This window comes from Sinohyriopsis cumingii, chromosome 14 (assembly GCF_028554795.1).
Source record: "Sinohyriopsis cumingii isolate HCF-2022 chromosome 14, ASM2855479v2, whole genome shotgun sequence".
In the NCBI taxonomy this organism is placed as follows: Eukaryota; Metazoa; Mollusca; class Bivalvia; order Unionida; family Unionidae; genus Sinohyriopsis; species Sinohyriopsis cumingii.
In genome coordinates this window covers 117363005-117378020 of record NC_142974.1, presented here as the reverse complement: position 1 = coordinate 117378020, position 15016 = coordinate 117363005, and the positions used below count along the sequence as shown (strand labels likewise).

At 38.3% G+C, this 15016-nt stretch overlaps 1 protein-coding gene across 1 annotated transcript; it reads left to right on the top strand.

Annotated features, from left to right (window-relative positions):
* Nucleotides 1–1999: 1999 nt before the first annotated feature.
* On the top strand, nt 2000–12277 carry LOC149784676 (uncharacterized). Its single transcript, XM_089933028.1, has 2 exons — nt 2000–3122; nt 12206–12277. Exons 1-2 carry the CDS (start codon nt 2157–2159, stop codon nt 12275–12277), a joined length of 1038 nt encoding a protein of 345 aa, XP_089789154.1. The 5' UTR covers nt 2000–2156.
* The last annotated feature ends 2739 nt before the right edge of the window (nt 12278–15016 follow it).

Genomic DNA, 15016 nt, shown 5'->3' with positions numbered 1-15016 from the left:
ACATAAACTTTTCAGCGTGACACAGCTCCATTTCATGGATGATAGAAGCGCTTTTTACGACAGCGGCAATTATCAGTTAACGAAAATTGAACACATTTGACACATACATGACAGCGTCTGGAGGTGCAAATCCGAAAAGCAAAAGACAGAGATTTTCACAAACGTCCTCAAGGACATTAAACGTATACAGAAATCAAAGTACATGAAATCACAAAATGGAAAATACACCGTAGTTAATAAAGTTATTATTATTATTATTATTATTATTATCTACTAATTATAAAAAATATATTGCGTTTGGGAAGGTTAAATATTATTAAGAATTTACGTGTATCTGTAATCGTAGTATTGATTTATTGCATAGAAGATTTCGCTACTAATTTCATGCTCAGTACTAATTAATTTAGAAATAAAATACATTTAAAACTACAGAATATGATATATTGGTATTTAAAGTCAAACATCTAATACTTCGCAATTACTGCAAACAATGTTGGAGTCAGCCTGAAATATTGAAATTAGTAAGATGATTTTGCTAATCGTTAATTGATTCAATGTTTAATTATTTACATTATGTTCTAAAAATAAAGAAATTTCTATAACTGTATGAAGTTGGTAAGCTTGAAGGAAAACAATAATTATATATATATATATATATATATACTATTATATCTAAAATGCATGAATATACAAGCATCATCTATGCTACTTGGTATGTTCAATTCAGAAGTAAATAGATAAATAAATAAATATTTAAGAGAGGAAGACCGACAGAATAAAAAAGGATAATGAATCATTACACTAACCTGTATCGCAAATGCGATGTTGTCATTTCCTGCATCTATTACAAGACAAAGCAAGCTGGTGAGGCCTGACGTTCTTATGATATTGTACACAAGGATAAAACGCCATTGTCACAATTAACACAGTTCAATTCATATTGTACCAAAATATATCCGATCGAAATGTCACAATATAAACGTAATTACTGTACATTAATCCAAAGTGTACACACAAGTATGCCAAACACCTTTATTAAAGATTAGGATAAAAACTAGCATGTAATGAAATTGTTTGTCCCTTTTGTACAAATGTGAAGCGTGTGGTGCGTTTAATTTTTCAAACCTTTTTCTTTCCATTCAAATTAGCGTACATTGATTAACTTAATAAAAGTGACTTTAATTACAATTAACTGTTTACATCTTTTTTTTTAAAATTGCAGACATCAATGAATAACCATGTGATTAGTGGGAATGGCCATTAGCAGTGTGCTAATTATTGTTTCTAAAACTAAATTGAATTTTTTATGCAAATTTCTAGTGTGCAGTAAATGTGATTTCTTTTCATTCAGATTAGCGTGCATTCATTAACTTAATAAATGTGACTTTAATTATAATTAACGGTTGAAATTGTTTTCGGCCACTTAGAGATGTGTTGGTATCTTCTTTAATTGCAGAAGTCAATGAATAATGGCGTGATTAGTAGAAATTAATATTAGTGCTAATTATTATTTTAAATATGCATGAATTGGGGGTGAATTGTCCCTTGACTGGAGTTGAAGTGTCTTGTGGTCGAAATGTCTTAGGAATTTTCTTGGGGTCGAAACGTCTTGCTCCCATGTGGTATTGCTACTTATTTATAAATGTTGATAAATATTCACGTTGCTGCACCCACTCTTCGTCGAAATGAGAGTTATTTCCCTTGGCAACTCCTTGACCTCGCTACTTTTCCGGTTAAATAAACAATCGCTAACTATTCACACTTTTTGTTTCTGTGTTTGTTTGTGTTGTTGTTGAAATTTAAAGTAGGTAATTTATTGAGTCTTGATGTGTTCCTTGAGAGTCTTGGGGAGTCCTGGTACGTATTGGGGTGTCCTGGGATGTCTTTGGGTGTTTAGTGAGACCCGTCATACTTAAATCACGTTTCAGAGAGAAGAACTCAAAGTTACATGCTTTTTAAATAATGAAACTTGTTGCAAGAAGCCCAATTGACTGCTACCTTATCATACATAGTCGGCATAACGTATAACGTAGTTGTCGATCTCTTGTCAACGAACTATTGGTCCAGATTACCCCTGTTCTATTGTGAGATAAAGGATCAGGTCAAATCATCAGCCAGTTTGAGGCAATGAAACTAAATTGATAGGATGCAATAAAATGGAACCAATTGAATGCAAACGCATTGGTGACAGAGGTTTCAAATGTGAAATATGTGACAAATTGTTTAGCCGGAAATATCATTTGTCCAAGCATTTGAGGATACACTCTGGCGACAAACCATACAAATGTGAAACATGTGGGGAATTATTTACCCTGAACTCGCACATGTTACAACACTTGAAGACACATGCTGGTGAGAAACCATACAAATGTGAAAAATGCGGAAAATCGTTTAGCGGTAACTTTGACTTGTCAGAACATGCAAGGAAACATACAAGTGGCAACAGATACAAATGTGAAACATGTGGGAAATGTTTTATCCGTAGATCCGATTTGTCCACACACATGAGGATACACACTGGTAGTAAACCATTCAAATGTGAAATATGTGGGAAGTTGTTTAGCCAGAAGTCAAATTTGTTTGTGCACATAAGGTTACACAGTGGTGACAAACCATACAATTGTGAAATATGTGGGAAAATGTTTAACCATAGCTATCATTTGAATACACATTTAAGGATACACACAGGTAATAAACCATTCAAATGTGAAATATGTGGGAAATTGTTTAGCCAGAACTCGAATTTAACAATGCACTTGAGGATACACACTGGTGACAAACCATACAAATGTGAAACATGTGGAAAAATGTTTAGCCATAGCTCCAACTTGTCTAATCACTTTAGGGTGCACACAGGTGATAAACCATACAAATGTGAAACATGTGGGAAAATGTTTAGCCATAGCTCCAACTTGTCTAATCACTTTAGGGTGCACACAGGTGACAAACCATACAAATGTGAAACATGTGGGAAAATGTTTAGCCATAGCTCCAACTTGTCTAATCACTTTAGGGTGCACACTGGTGACAAACCATACAAATGTGAAACATGTGGGAAATTGTTTAACAATGGTTCTAACTTATTTAAACACTTGAGGGTACACAGTGGTGACAAAGTGATTTCATGACAAAAGTCCTCGAAGAAAGAAGCCCACTGATAAAGGTACAACAAATGCCCCTCTAGGACAGAAACTTCCAGATAGGTGTAGGACAAGAGCCCCTAGGACAAAAGCCAAGTGACACCATACTATTAGTCAAACCATCATGCCAAAAATGGTGTTAAAAACCCGATAAATGACCGCTCCGGTGGCCTAGTGGTTAGAGCGTTCGCCTCGGATGCGGGAGGTCATGGGTTGGATCCCAGGCTGAGTCCTACCAAAGACTTACAAAAATGGTTACTGTCAGCTGCCTCACTTGGTGCTCAGCATTAAGAGGTTAGTGTTAGGACTGGTCTGCCTGGTGTCAGGATAATGCGACTGGGTGAGAAATCATGTTACATGTCAGCGGCATGATGCCCCAGTGTTAGACATCACTAAATTGCCACACTGCAGACATCTTAGTGATATGAATGAAAAATTGTTAAAGCTACATTAAAAATCCAAATACACACACACACACACACACAACCCAAAGATATAGAATATGCAGAGAATTGTTTAACAAGAACTATGTTACTACAAGGGAAATATAAAGATTCATAGTTTGGACAAACAGTACAATTGTGGTACACATTAGTTGTTGTTGTAGAGTTTAACGCCATTTTTCAGCACATGATAGGTTATCCATGACGGCCAGTATTAATGGTGGAGGAAGAACCCGGGAATAACCCCGGAAAGAACCACCGACCCATGAGAAGATACCGGAAAGCTTTCTCACATACCCACATTATCTGAATCCGTGACTTGAACCCATGCAGACAGGTGAGATGGCAGTGATCCGTAACAGAGAGCGCTTTAGACCACACGGCCACTCTGGGCCCCTGCAAGCTCTTATAGTTATACTTTAAAATGTGTGGGACATTACTTTCCAGAACTCTCACTTATTGGAATTCTTGAGGATATACAACTATAAGAACCATAGAAATATGAAAAGCATGGGATATTGTTTAGCCATATCTCTTCAAGGGTCATGCTACCATGTGAAGTGGACTACTAAGTTGCCTAAAAATGTAAATTTCACCTTTTTCTTTTAGGAAAGCGAAAACAACTTTGCAGTGTGATCTTTTTTTTCAATGAACACTGAATGACTGTCCTTTTTTAGATGCTCCCTTGCCTTGGCCACTTTAGTTCCAGTGTTGTGTTACAGTTCAATTTGAAATGCAGGCTTCAAGCCATCAGACAGTTGCTGTTGATATCAAGTGTACGCATAAACAAACCCTTGATAATCACAGGCATCTGTTTTGATAGCTGATTGACCATTAACCCTTTCCCGTGTAAATTAGGAACTATTACTGCCCGATTTCTGCAAGTTTTCCTTTGATGATAAAAGCGTACAAACTTGTGTTTTGAAACCTAAGCTTATGAAAATAGCAATTTGTGTTTTAAGAATAAAATCGGCAACATCAATTTTTTAACTGCCATGTGTACATTATTTTCTTAAATAAAAATTAGTTTAGAACCATAAGTAAACTCGGTATGGTGAAATAATGGCATACATCGTCAGGTCTTGGGAAATACTGCTTTATTAGGTTGTCTCTATTCGTAAAGGATTGGGCAAATATATTCAGGAAAATATACAATTCACAGAAAGTAGAGTCTGAATATTACATTATTGAAGATTTAGCTTTAAATACTATTATGTAGGTTAGAAACATGTACCGTATTTGCCTGCCTATAAGGTGATACTTTTTTACCATAAAATTTTAGCTTCGTCTTATACTCCAAATCGAGTTATATATGGATTATGTCATCCAAATCGCTTTATCATATTTTTCGTATGGACAATAATTATCCAAGAGTACTAAAAATAATGTGCAAAAATATTTCATTGTGGGGAAAAGATCATGTATGAACAAATATAGGATCCCACAGTGAGTATTTTAAACAATTACATGATCATCAGTATTAAAAATTGCCATAGATCAGCACACACCAGTAATGTATGTTGTTTGTTATATACACTGCTTAAATTTAATTACATATGTGTGCATTAGAATTTACAAGTTAGAAGATGAATAACCATAACAAAGACATATTCTATCACAATTTTCTTCTTGCACCTAATGATCAAATAATCCATATGCCCCATTGAGAGAGAGAGAGTGGCAGACAGACAGATGTCTTCATGATTGTAAATCTGTCTTGTTCACTTACCTGATGAATGAATCCAGTACCATATTCCACTATCAATTAATACCACTAGTTAAGCGATTCCTTTTAATTTTTGTTTCCACTTCCATTATTACAAGAATCACTTAGCTTTGTAGTGGTATTTGCATGCTAATTAAATATGCTATGGCTGTATTCAGTCATTCCAAGATAATACCTGTATGAGGGCAATATTCTACAGACCAGATCAGATTAGTGAGGCTACTAATAGGGAAGTGAGGCTACCCATGGGTATTATGAATACCGTACCATATAGTTAAAGGAAATGCCAGGTGGTTACTATGGTAACTTTCTCAGCTAATGACATTTTTGTAACTTGCCAATCGAACCAACAGCAATTAAAAGTACATCTAGCATGAGGAAAGATCAAAAACAGTTGCCGCCTAAGAACATGAAGAGTACATGCACTTTAAATGAAATCTTAATTGTTGGGAATGAAGAGGTCAAAGGTGTAAAGAAAATTAGACAGCATGCTAAATGGTGATTCTTAGAATTTAACCTAATGGAGACTATGTTGTGAATATTTAAACCCAGAAGGAGCATGGTATGTATTTTCATTTATTTCAGTTATTAATGCTTTCACTCTTAGAAAAAAGTTTCAGCAACACAGGGGCAATAAGTTAAAAAGCAGAACAGAAATTGCACAAAGAGCGGAACTCTCTCATGTATCAAGCCATATTTGATTTTTAGATTGAGGTGCAAAAAGAAAAATGTGGTGGAATACATATACATCCTTCTCTGTATTTCTCCCCCCCCCCCCCACCACAATGGTAATTCATTTTAGTATTAATGACAATTTCCCTATTGATGGTAATCTGAAATAGCTTAGTCATACATTTGATAGTTATGAACTGGAAGTTATTATATTTTAATTCCACACAGCACTGCAAAGTTTATCCTGTCTGTAACTCAGATTTTCCTATCAGCATCATTATATGTACCTTTATATGGACTTTGTCCATACTAAAATGCTTCTTGTAAAATAAATTAGGTACTTTTAGTTACATTTAATGCTCCTGACTGGAAAGGTCACTGAGTTACCTGTACGATAAAAATCGCGATACTGTGTATAACGAAGTGGAAAACACAATCCAAGGTGTTGATATGGCCTCGTCTTATACTCAGCATCGACTTATATAAGAGTGAGGGATAGAAAATTTGCCAAATTTGCTGATTCGACTTATTGTCCACATCGACTTATGGGTCAGCAGATATGGCAGTGGAATTTGAGAGACGCCCTAAGGTCAAGGTTGTATTCTGAGTTCACTCGTTTTTGTGACAATATGAGAGAAAACAGAGCAAGGCAATTATTCAGTGTGTTGTCTATGAACAGTTATGATAAAGTTTTATTGGCAACAAAGAAATTAGGGTGAACAGTATGATTTGAAAGATGCTTGCTTTTGCTCTCATGTACATAGTATAGGGGTTGTTTCAAACAAGTTTAGAAAACTTTTCAGCCAGGGTATTTGATTAAGCATTTGTACTAACTTGCAATTACAACAGTGTAATCTAGTTACACAGTTAAAACAGTTAAAATTTATTAAAAAGTATAACTTTTATTGTTTTCTTTTTAAGCTATATTGCAAAATTACACTACATATATATATATATATATATATATATATATATATATATATATATATATATATATATATATTGCATGCATTGCTTTGCTCCCATTTTTCCCTGTTCTGTCCAAGAGGAGAAGTTATTTCTCCCTAAAATTCAAGTTCTGACCCCTGCTTTTATTGAGCTAAGCATGCAAGGACACATACTGGTGGCAAGCCATACAAATATGGATCATGTGGCAACTATTTTAGACAAAGGTCAAAATTGATCACACACATTAAAAACACACTGACAATAAACCCATCTGATGTGAAATATATGGAAAATTGTAGAGCGGAAACAGGCAAGCGTGCCTGTGTAAAGTTTTACAAGTTTACAATTACCCATTCAATGATATTTGATATGTTTTCAGTTGATTGCAGGCACTCCACCTCCCACTCATATATATACTTGCATGTTTCCCCTCCCAAGCCCCTTATGGGTTGCTCGTTTTATAGCACCCAGGGTTCACTTGGGGCAGAGGCGTAGCTGGGGGGGGGCAGGGGGGTACGTATGTCCCCGGGCGCCAAGGTACAGGGGCGCCAAAATGAGGCTTACAACGTTACATTATAATAAGTAAACAAGGGTAATATTCAAAAATGTGATTAAACGGGGAGGGGGCTGGGGCGCCAATTTTATAGTTCATCCCCGGGTGCAAAATATCATAGCTACGCCTCTGACTTGGGGGTATGTGTGCTTGATTACGAATTAACAAATTAAAATTCAGCCTGGGCTGCTGAATCTCTAAACTTTTATTGTAAACGTTTGTTTCACACTTAGTGATTCGCCATGGTGTGTGTTCACACATAATGGGAAAAGAAACTATGAAAAGAAAAACTATAACAACTACCCAAGAAAATAATTCAGTAGATACTCAATGTCAGTCAACCTGGTCACAGTCATTCCCTTTTGCTATTTCAAGCAAGCCTCTTATTCAGATTTGATAACTAATCAATCAGCAATGCTACAGGTAAAATGAACACTCTTACAAGGCTCGGATTGTAAAATGGTGACTTGATGGTCAACACCACTTTTTGGGATCGACTCCCTCCTGGTGCTCAGGTCTTTGTCCTCTAAGTATGCTGATACTATCGCAAAACTGCTTTGTATATATCTATCATGACATTCCATGGTTCAAAATGCTGCGACCATGTAAGACCTATCGTAGGTCCCTGCTTTTTATCTGCATTGAATAAATAACCATATTTTTATATTGATATTTATATTCATCCTTGGTCCCTGTACCTGATGTTAAAAAATGTGGTATCTAGAATATGGTATCCTACCGTAGTGCGTGTACCAATATTATTAATGACTCCGAGCCATGTACAGGTGTACAGGACCTAGGATATATATATATATATATATATATATATATATATATATATATATATATATATATATATATATATATGCTAGCTTATTCATTGACTGTGTGTGTGTTTAATCTTTGAGCATAGATAGCGGACAAGGAAGCACGTTTGACTTTCGTGTGAATACGTCCTTTAATGGAGCATCATTTCGAGCCATTGATAACATTTGTGATAGATATATACACAACTTCTATGCCATCGTTTCAGAATATTTGTAGGAAAAGGAACTGAGGGAAAATGCTATAGAAAGGTCTAACTGTCTTGTGCCAGTTCCCACCATGACAAGTATTTACCAACTTTTGTGTTCGTGCATTCGCATATGATCTTATATAGATGTACTTGATTACAACATACGACATAGTGTTACACGTAGGCATCCAACAGCTTTTGTTCTCAGAAAAAATGTAATGTCGAATCGAAGACATTGTTTGATGGAAGAATATACAAAACTTTGTTGTGATTGTAGTAGTATACATTTGGATGATGAGCAAAGGGGAGGCTTTTTACAGAATATTATAGAGAAAAATATGAGACAATAAATTAACATGAGCATGTTTCTTCCTAACACATTAGATTGTAACATTCGCTACACATATTTGTCAAGTATATGTGGGAATCGTTTACTCTTCCCCCTGTGTCTGTCTGTCTCTCTTTCTCTCTCTTATTAGATGTTAACTGTAATGGTCATGCTCGGTCCAGAAGACTACACTGGTGTATAACTGCATGGATGAGTATGCTTCTTTGGAATCTGACTAACGAGGGGAGAATGTAGGAAACTCGAACTCTTGATTCATTTTCAACCAAAATCCAAGATGATTAATTTATTTAGAGAGCGCGTAAATAAAGTTGCAGTAGCTATGAAAGTCATTGTTTTTATACAAAGAGAGAAAGTTATCATTGTCTTGAGGTACAGTTCAATAAATGGCATTCTCACTTAAAAAATTAATTAGCACCATACTGTTCATTGTAGTAATACCTCTTTTGATGAACGGAAAATTTAGGTTCAGATGCAAGAAAGTTTACTGTAAAATCGGCAAGGAGAACACTTGCAAGACATTACATTTTCATTATAACATAATACTTATTTAAAGTGAATTGATATAGGTAGTAATAGGGGGTTGATTAGCGTTAATGGAAATCCCTGTCAAAAAGGTCGTGGGCACGTTTAGCGTCAGATCTTTTACTGACACCCTGGGCACATAAGTCGTCAAGGGAAATTGAACATGGGGAATATTAGGTCTGTAGCGAAAAGGGAAAGTTGGGTTTTTCTTTAGGAATAATATGAATGGAACGAGTGAGATAACCTCACGGTACTGGACATTGCTAACAATGTAGCAAGGGTCTGACCTGAATACACCCTACTCTAGGGAAAGGCAAATACAGTAGAGATATAGACAAAGACATATAAGGCAAATATCATTTTTTTTCGAGGCATATGAGTGGCCATGCATGGGGCCTTTAGGCTTTTATGTTAACATAATTCCGTTTCATAGAGGGCATCGCATAGGTCTCCTTCTCTTTCTCAAACGTCTGACTCCTGGACCGTAGATGAGGACTCTCTTCAGATAACATTGTCTCTCCACATAGATTATTCTTTTCCAAACGCTCGTATTGGTGATCCGGATGATTGTCCATGACGATCTGACATACATGTGTAAATCCGTACGGAATAGCATCGACGATACAAGGGTAGATGATTCAACGTTAGGCCACATCTTGTTTACAGTGGAAGAGCGGACCGAAACAGATTGTGTTTTTTTCACCAATCTCAATGCGAGTTACAAAACCCAGTCACAGTGTGGAGTCTGTATTCCAATCCGATGAGAGCTACATGTGACGTCACATTCCCTATATAGATGCGCTAACGTCTATGCGCAGGGAATCAATGCGACAAACTTTTAAAACATGATGGAAACTGAGAAGACGATGAATTGGGGTGCACCGGCTATGGGAACGAGAAGCGATGGTATAGCTGCAGCTACCAAAGTCAACACACTCCTACTTCCAGAAGAGACCTATTTTAATTGGGATTTTGTGGAATTTTCTCTTCTTCGCAAGAATTTGTTCCGGTACCAGCACCTCTGCCACCTACTTCTTTACTATACGTAAACATACAAAAAAAAGAATTAGAGAAATGTTTACAGTAGCAGAAAGAAGCAGAAAAAGCTTTTATCTTTCAACAGCAACAGCGAGAAGAAACCACAAGAAGAAGAGCAGCAGAGATGAAACAAGGTCTATGAGAGAAGGAGGGCAGTGCAGGTCAAACGATGACGGTACTCTTAGACATTGTAGCAGAGTTAAGGAGAAAACAATTGCAATACATCTTGGCTTCATGCTTCACCTTGAAAGTACACGCTCAAGAAGTGCGCGGACCACTGTTGTTTCGAGGAAAAGATTTCAAAGACGGAAAATACATTCACGTCAATTATCACGATGAACATTTCGATGCCATTACCAGTATCGCCGCATTCTTACGATACAGTTATTACTGTGAGAAATGTGACAATGGTATAACAATCGAGAGCAACATAAGCGTTGTCGATTGAAATGTGAGGGACGTTTGGTCTCTAAATCTTTTCTGGATGAAGGACAAGAACGGGAGCATTATCCAGCTATTCTGCGGACATTTGCCAGTCCAGCCTGTTAATAACAGCATTTGGATACGCAAGGTTCACAGAAGAAAAGTGTTTGTCAACAGCTGAGATTGTGCCGTATTTGTGGACAATGGATACGTACCAAAAATGCCAGGTTACACGTATGTCGCGAAAAGAAACGACGTCACGTTTGTCGCCAAATCGTGGACTTGGAACACGAATGCTTCATTCAAAAATACCATTCCAATCATCAAGAGGAAGATGATGACAAGAAGAAAGGGAATTTCATCTATTTAGATTTCGAATGCATGAAAGAGGCCTACATTAACATTCCTAATTTATGAGTGGCTCACCGAGCGTGCGAGAAGTACATCTAAAAGCCTATCATTGCAGCCAAGAGGACATCGAACGTTACGGAGATTGGCATCGCCATGCCACGATGATGGCTCACAGTTTCTCGGGACACAATAGACAGTTTCTTTTGAGATAATATACGAAACAAAGTACCAAACGTAAAGTGACTTTAAACGGCGCCAAAATCATTTCCATGCAAGTGGGACAAGTGCAGTTTAAAGATTTGATGAGTTACTTTGGCCATGCATTTGAGTGGAATGTCTAAAATGTCTGGAATGACATAAATGACCAAAGGCTATTTTCCTCACATTTTCAGTACCGAAGACAATCAGCACTCCATTCTATCCTATTTGTCTGAGGCTCACTGCTATGACCCTGACAACATACACACCGAAGAACGAGAAGCTTTCTATGATTGGTACTACTCTCAAGCCTTGGACCCCTTCGACTTTCAGGAAGAAATATTAAAGTATTGTCATTCAGCCATGGACATTTTACAGCTTTGATGTGGAACATTTCGAAAAGTGTTCGTGTAGCACGGAGGGATCCATCCTTTGAAAGAAGCTCGCACATTGCCAAAGCGTGTTTGTTTTAGTGTACCACCAACATTCATGCCCAAAAACACTCTGATTTTCATAAGCCCTCAAATGACGAACTTTGTGAAACCTCAATACTTGGTCAAAGCCCTACGCTGGCTACATTGCTTGTGTAACAAGGAAGACAAATGGATTTAACATGCCCGAAACGGAGGAGGTGAAAAGACCATCGGAACGACTTCGATAGATAGATGGGACTTAGAAAACCCCAAGATCGTGTACGAGTTAAACGGATGCTTATTTCACGGATGTCCCATCTACTACCCTGAACTTGACACTAAAACTCAGTTTTTACAATGAACCACGGAAGATTTGTACGAGGCCACTTGTCAGCGGCGTTTAAAGTTAGAACAGCAAGGATACCAAGTGATGGAAATGTGGCAACACGAGTACGATCGCTGTTTGAAAACCGATCGCGAGTTTAAACGCATCGTGGTTAGTTAAAAGCTGGTGGACTCATTGAACCCAGGGGATAGTTTGTGAGGTGGACGAAAGAATGTCACGTGATTGTTTTAACAATCCGACGAGGTGAAAGGAGAAGAAATGAAATACTTGGACTGGTGTTCGCTGTATCATTACGTGTGAAAATATTGTCGCTTCTCCACAATGTACTCACAATTGCTGACAGAACACATCGACCTGGAGAACATTCGACAATATGAATGATTAACTAAATGTAAAATCTTGCCTTCCACGGACTTGTACTGTCCTGTTTTCCTCAACATTGTCAAGCAAAACTGACGTTTCCGTTGTGCCGTGATGTAACGAAACGTGCAATCAAGATCAGCCTTGTCAGCACACCCAAGAAGAATGCGCCTTGACGGAAACGTGGATCAGCGTGGAATTAGTTAAAACTCTGGACCTGAGATACCAACTGTTTGAAGTGTACGACATTTACCACTTTCTCAAGACAGACCAGTGCCACAAGGGTGACCAAATTTAGAAAGGCATTTTCGCAGACTACGTGGATGCCGTTTTGAAACTGAAACAAACACCAACGGCTATCCTTCCTGGTGCCACACCCCCGAGGACCAAAAGAAATTCAAAGAGACATACTGGGAGCAGGAATGCATCACTTCAGACCACGCAGAGGAAAAGAAGTAAGGCCATCGTTTGCCAGAGTGATGTTAAATTGCTTGTGGGGGAAAAAGCACAACGACAAAATCAAATATGTGAAGCACGCGGACGTCCATCGTGTGGATTTTATCTTAGTAAATTACGAAGAACTGTAGAAGCCGACGAATTTATAAATGTCATCATTGCGGCTTACGTGACAGCCTATGCTCGCTTAAAATTGTACGAAGTTTTAGAACTGTTAGGACATCGCGTCTTGCACTTTGACACAGACAGTTGCATATACGTCGATCGCCTGGGTCACTGTTACCGTAAAATAGATGGAGACCATTTACGAGCCCGGACGGACGACCACTCTGACGACAAGATTCTACGTTTTGCTAGTGACGGTCCTAAAGATTACGGCTATGAATACCGGGACCTACAAGGATAAATGCACACCGAGTGTAAAGTGAAAGGATCGACACTCAAATGGCGGTCAGTATCAGTGATGGCAGAAGAACCCGGGAGAACCCCAGAAAGAACCATTGACCTACGAGACGTTATTGGCAAGCTTTCTCACATACCGACATTGACCTAATCCTAGACTCTAACCCAGGTAGACAGAGATGAGATGGCAGTGATCCGTAACGGAGAGCGCATTAGACTACTCGGCTACTACGTACGCTGTGACCTCAGCGATTCAGTACTACATCGTGGGAACTTGTTATGAATACTACTACCACTACACCTACCATGAAAAGTGATGATGTTCGTGTCAAACCTGACGGATGCGAAAGCGATGCCACTCATTACAGAACTCCATATCACTTTACTGGTTTTCGTTGTCAATTTCATCCTCCGCACGAGAAAATCCATTTGGTTCACGTGCAAAGGACATAAAAAATAATGCAGGGTCTTTGATGTCACTCAAAATTTGTTTCAACAAATCAAAGCCCATCGCACCAGTAGTCTCAATGCTTATTACGTGGTCTTGTTTAAAACCCCTAGAGACAAATCGCAAGTGAAAGTCTTCGCCAATAGTTAGGAACGCCTTGGCTGACTCATGCGTACGACAATGCTACTCAAACCCCACACTTTACTTGTGGATTAAAAACCCACGACCCACGATTATTTGCGATTGGGTACCCATATGTTTCACCACTGGTGCCAAAACAAATGGTCTGTCGTAGACTTAACCAAAAAATCTATAAAAAGACGGTCACTTAAGATTGTCTCACACAGCATGAACATGACGTTCCTTTATTCTCATCTTTTATCAAATTGATTCGTGCCTCGTACGTAATCAGTCGCGAAAAAATCCACAAATACGTATTCGTATCTTAGAATCCGGTCTCAAAGAAGTCTTACGATGGTTTACGGTGACAGCACGTCAATTACTGCAAGGCATCATTCACATCCCTCATCAAACCAAACGCTTTTTTTTAGAGCGACAAAGTAGCCTTGACGCGACTGACTGATCTCCGCATCGACACTCTAACCAAAAATCAAATCATTTTGAAACGTGGAACTAACGGTTCTCTAGGAGGTGTCATCATTAGCCCCCTCTTACAATGGGATCCTAATGCTCCCAAGGTCCTCCCAAAGAAAACAGCAACTCCCCAAGAAGCTAAACAGACCCAGGAGAAATAATAGAGGAACGGTGTCAAGACCAGGTCACAACCTCAGAAAACGATATGTCTACAGAAAAGGAGAAGGAAAGGATCCTATTGCACCGCATGTTTAGACCATTGTGTGATGTCAAGCCTGAAGTAAGGACGCCTCCACGACCAGCTACAACCACAGCCATAACAGCCACTACCACCATTACCAAGAGTCGTTATCGCACAGAGGGAAAACTGGGAAGAGGAAATGAGGAAGCCACATCATGTGGCATAGAAGACGGAGAGAACAAGTCTTCATTTTCCTTCAAACGGAGGAGTAGGATAGTAAAGCCAATCAAGCACTGTCTGCGATCCCAACCACAACATTCAATTGGAAGCAGGACTGAAGCCGTCGTTGTGTCTGTGGTACCCGACCAGGAGGTGCCACTATTAAGCAAGGTGCAATTGAAGTTCAAAGAAAATAGCCCTACTCAGCGCTAACCTGAT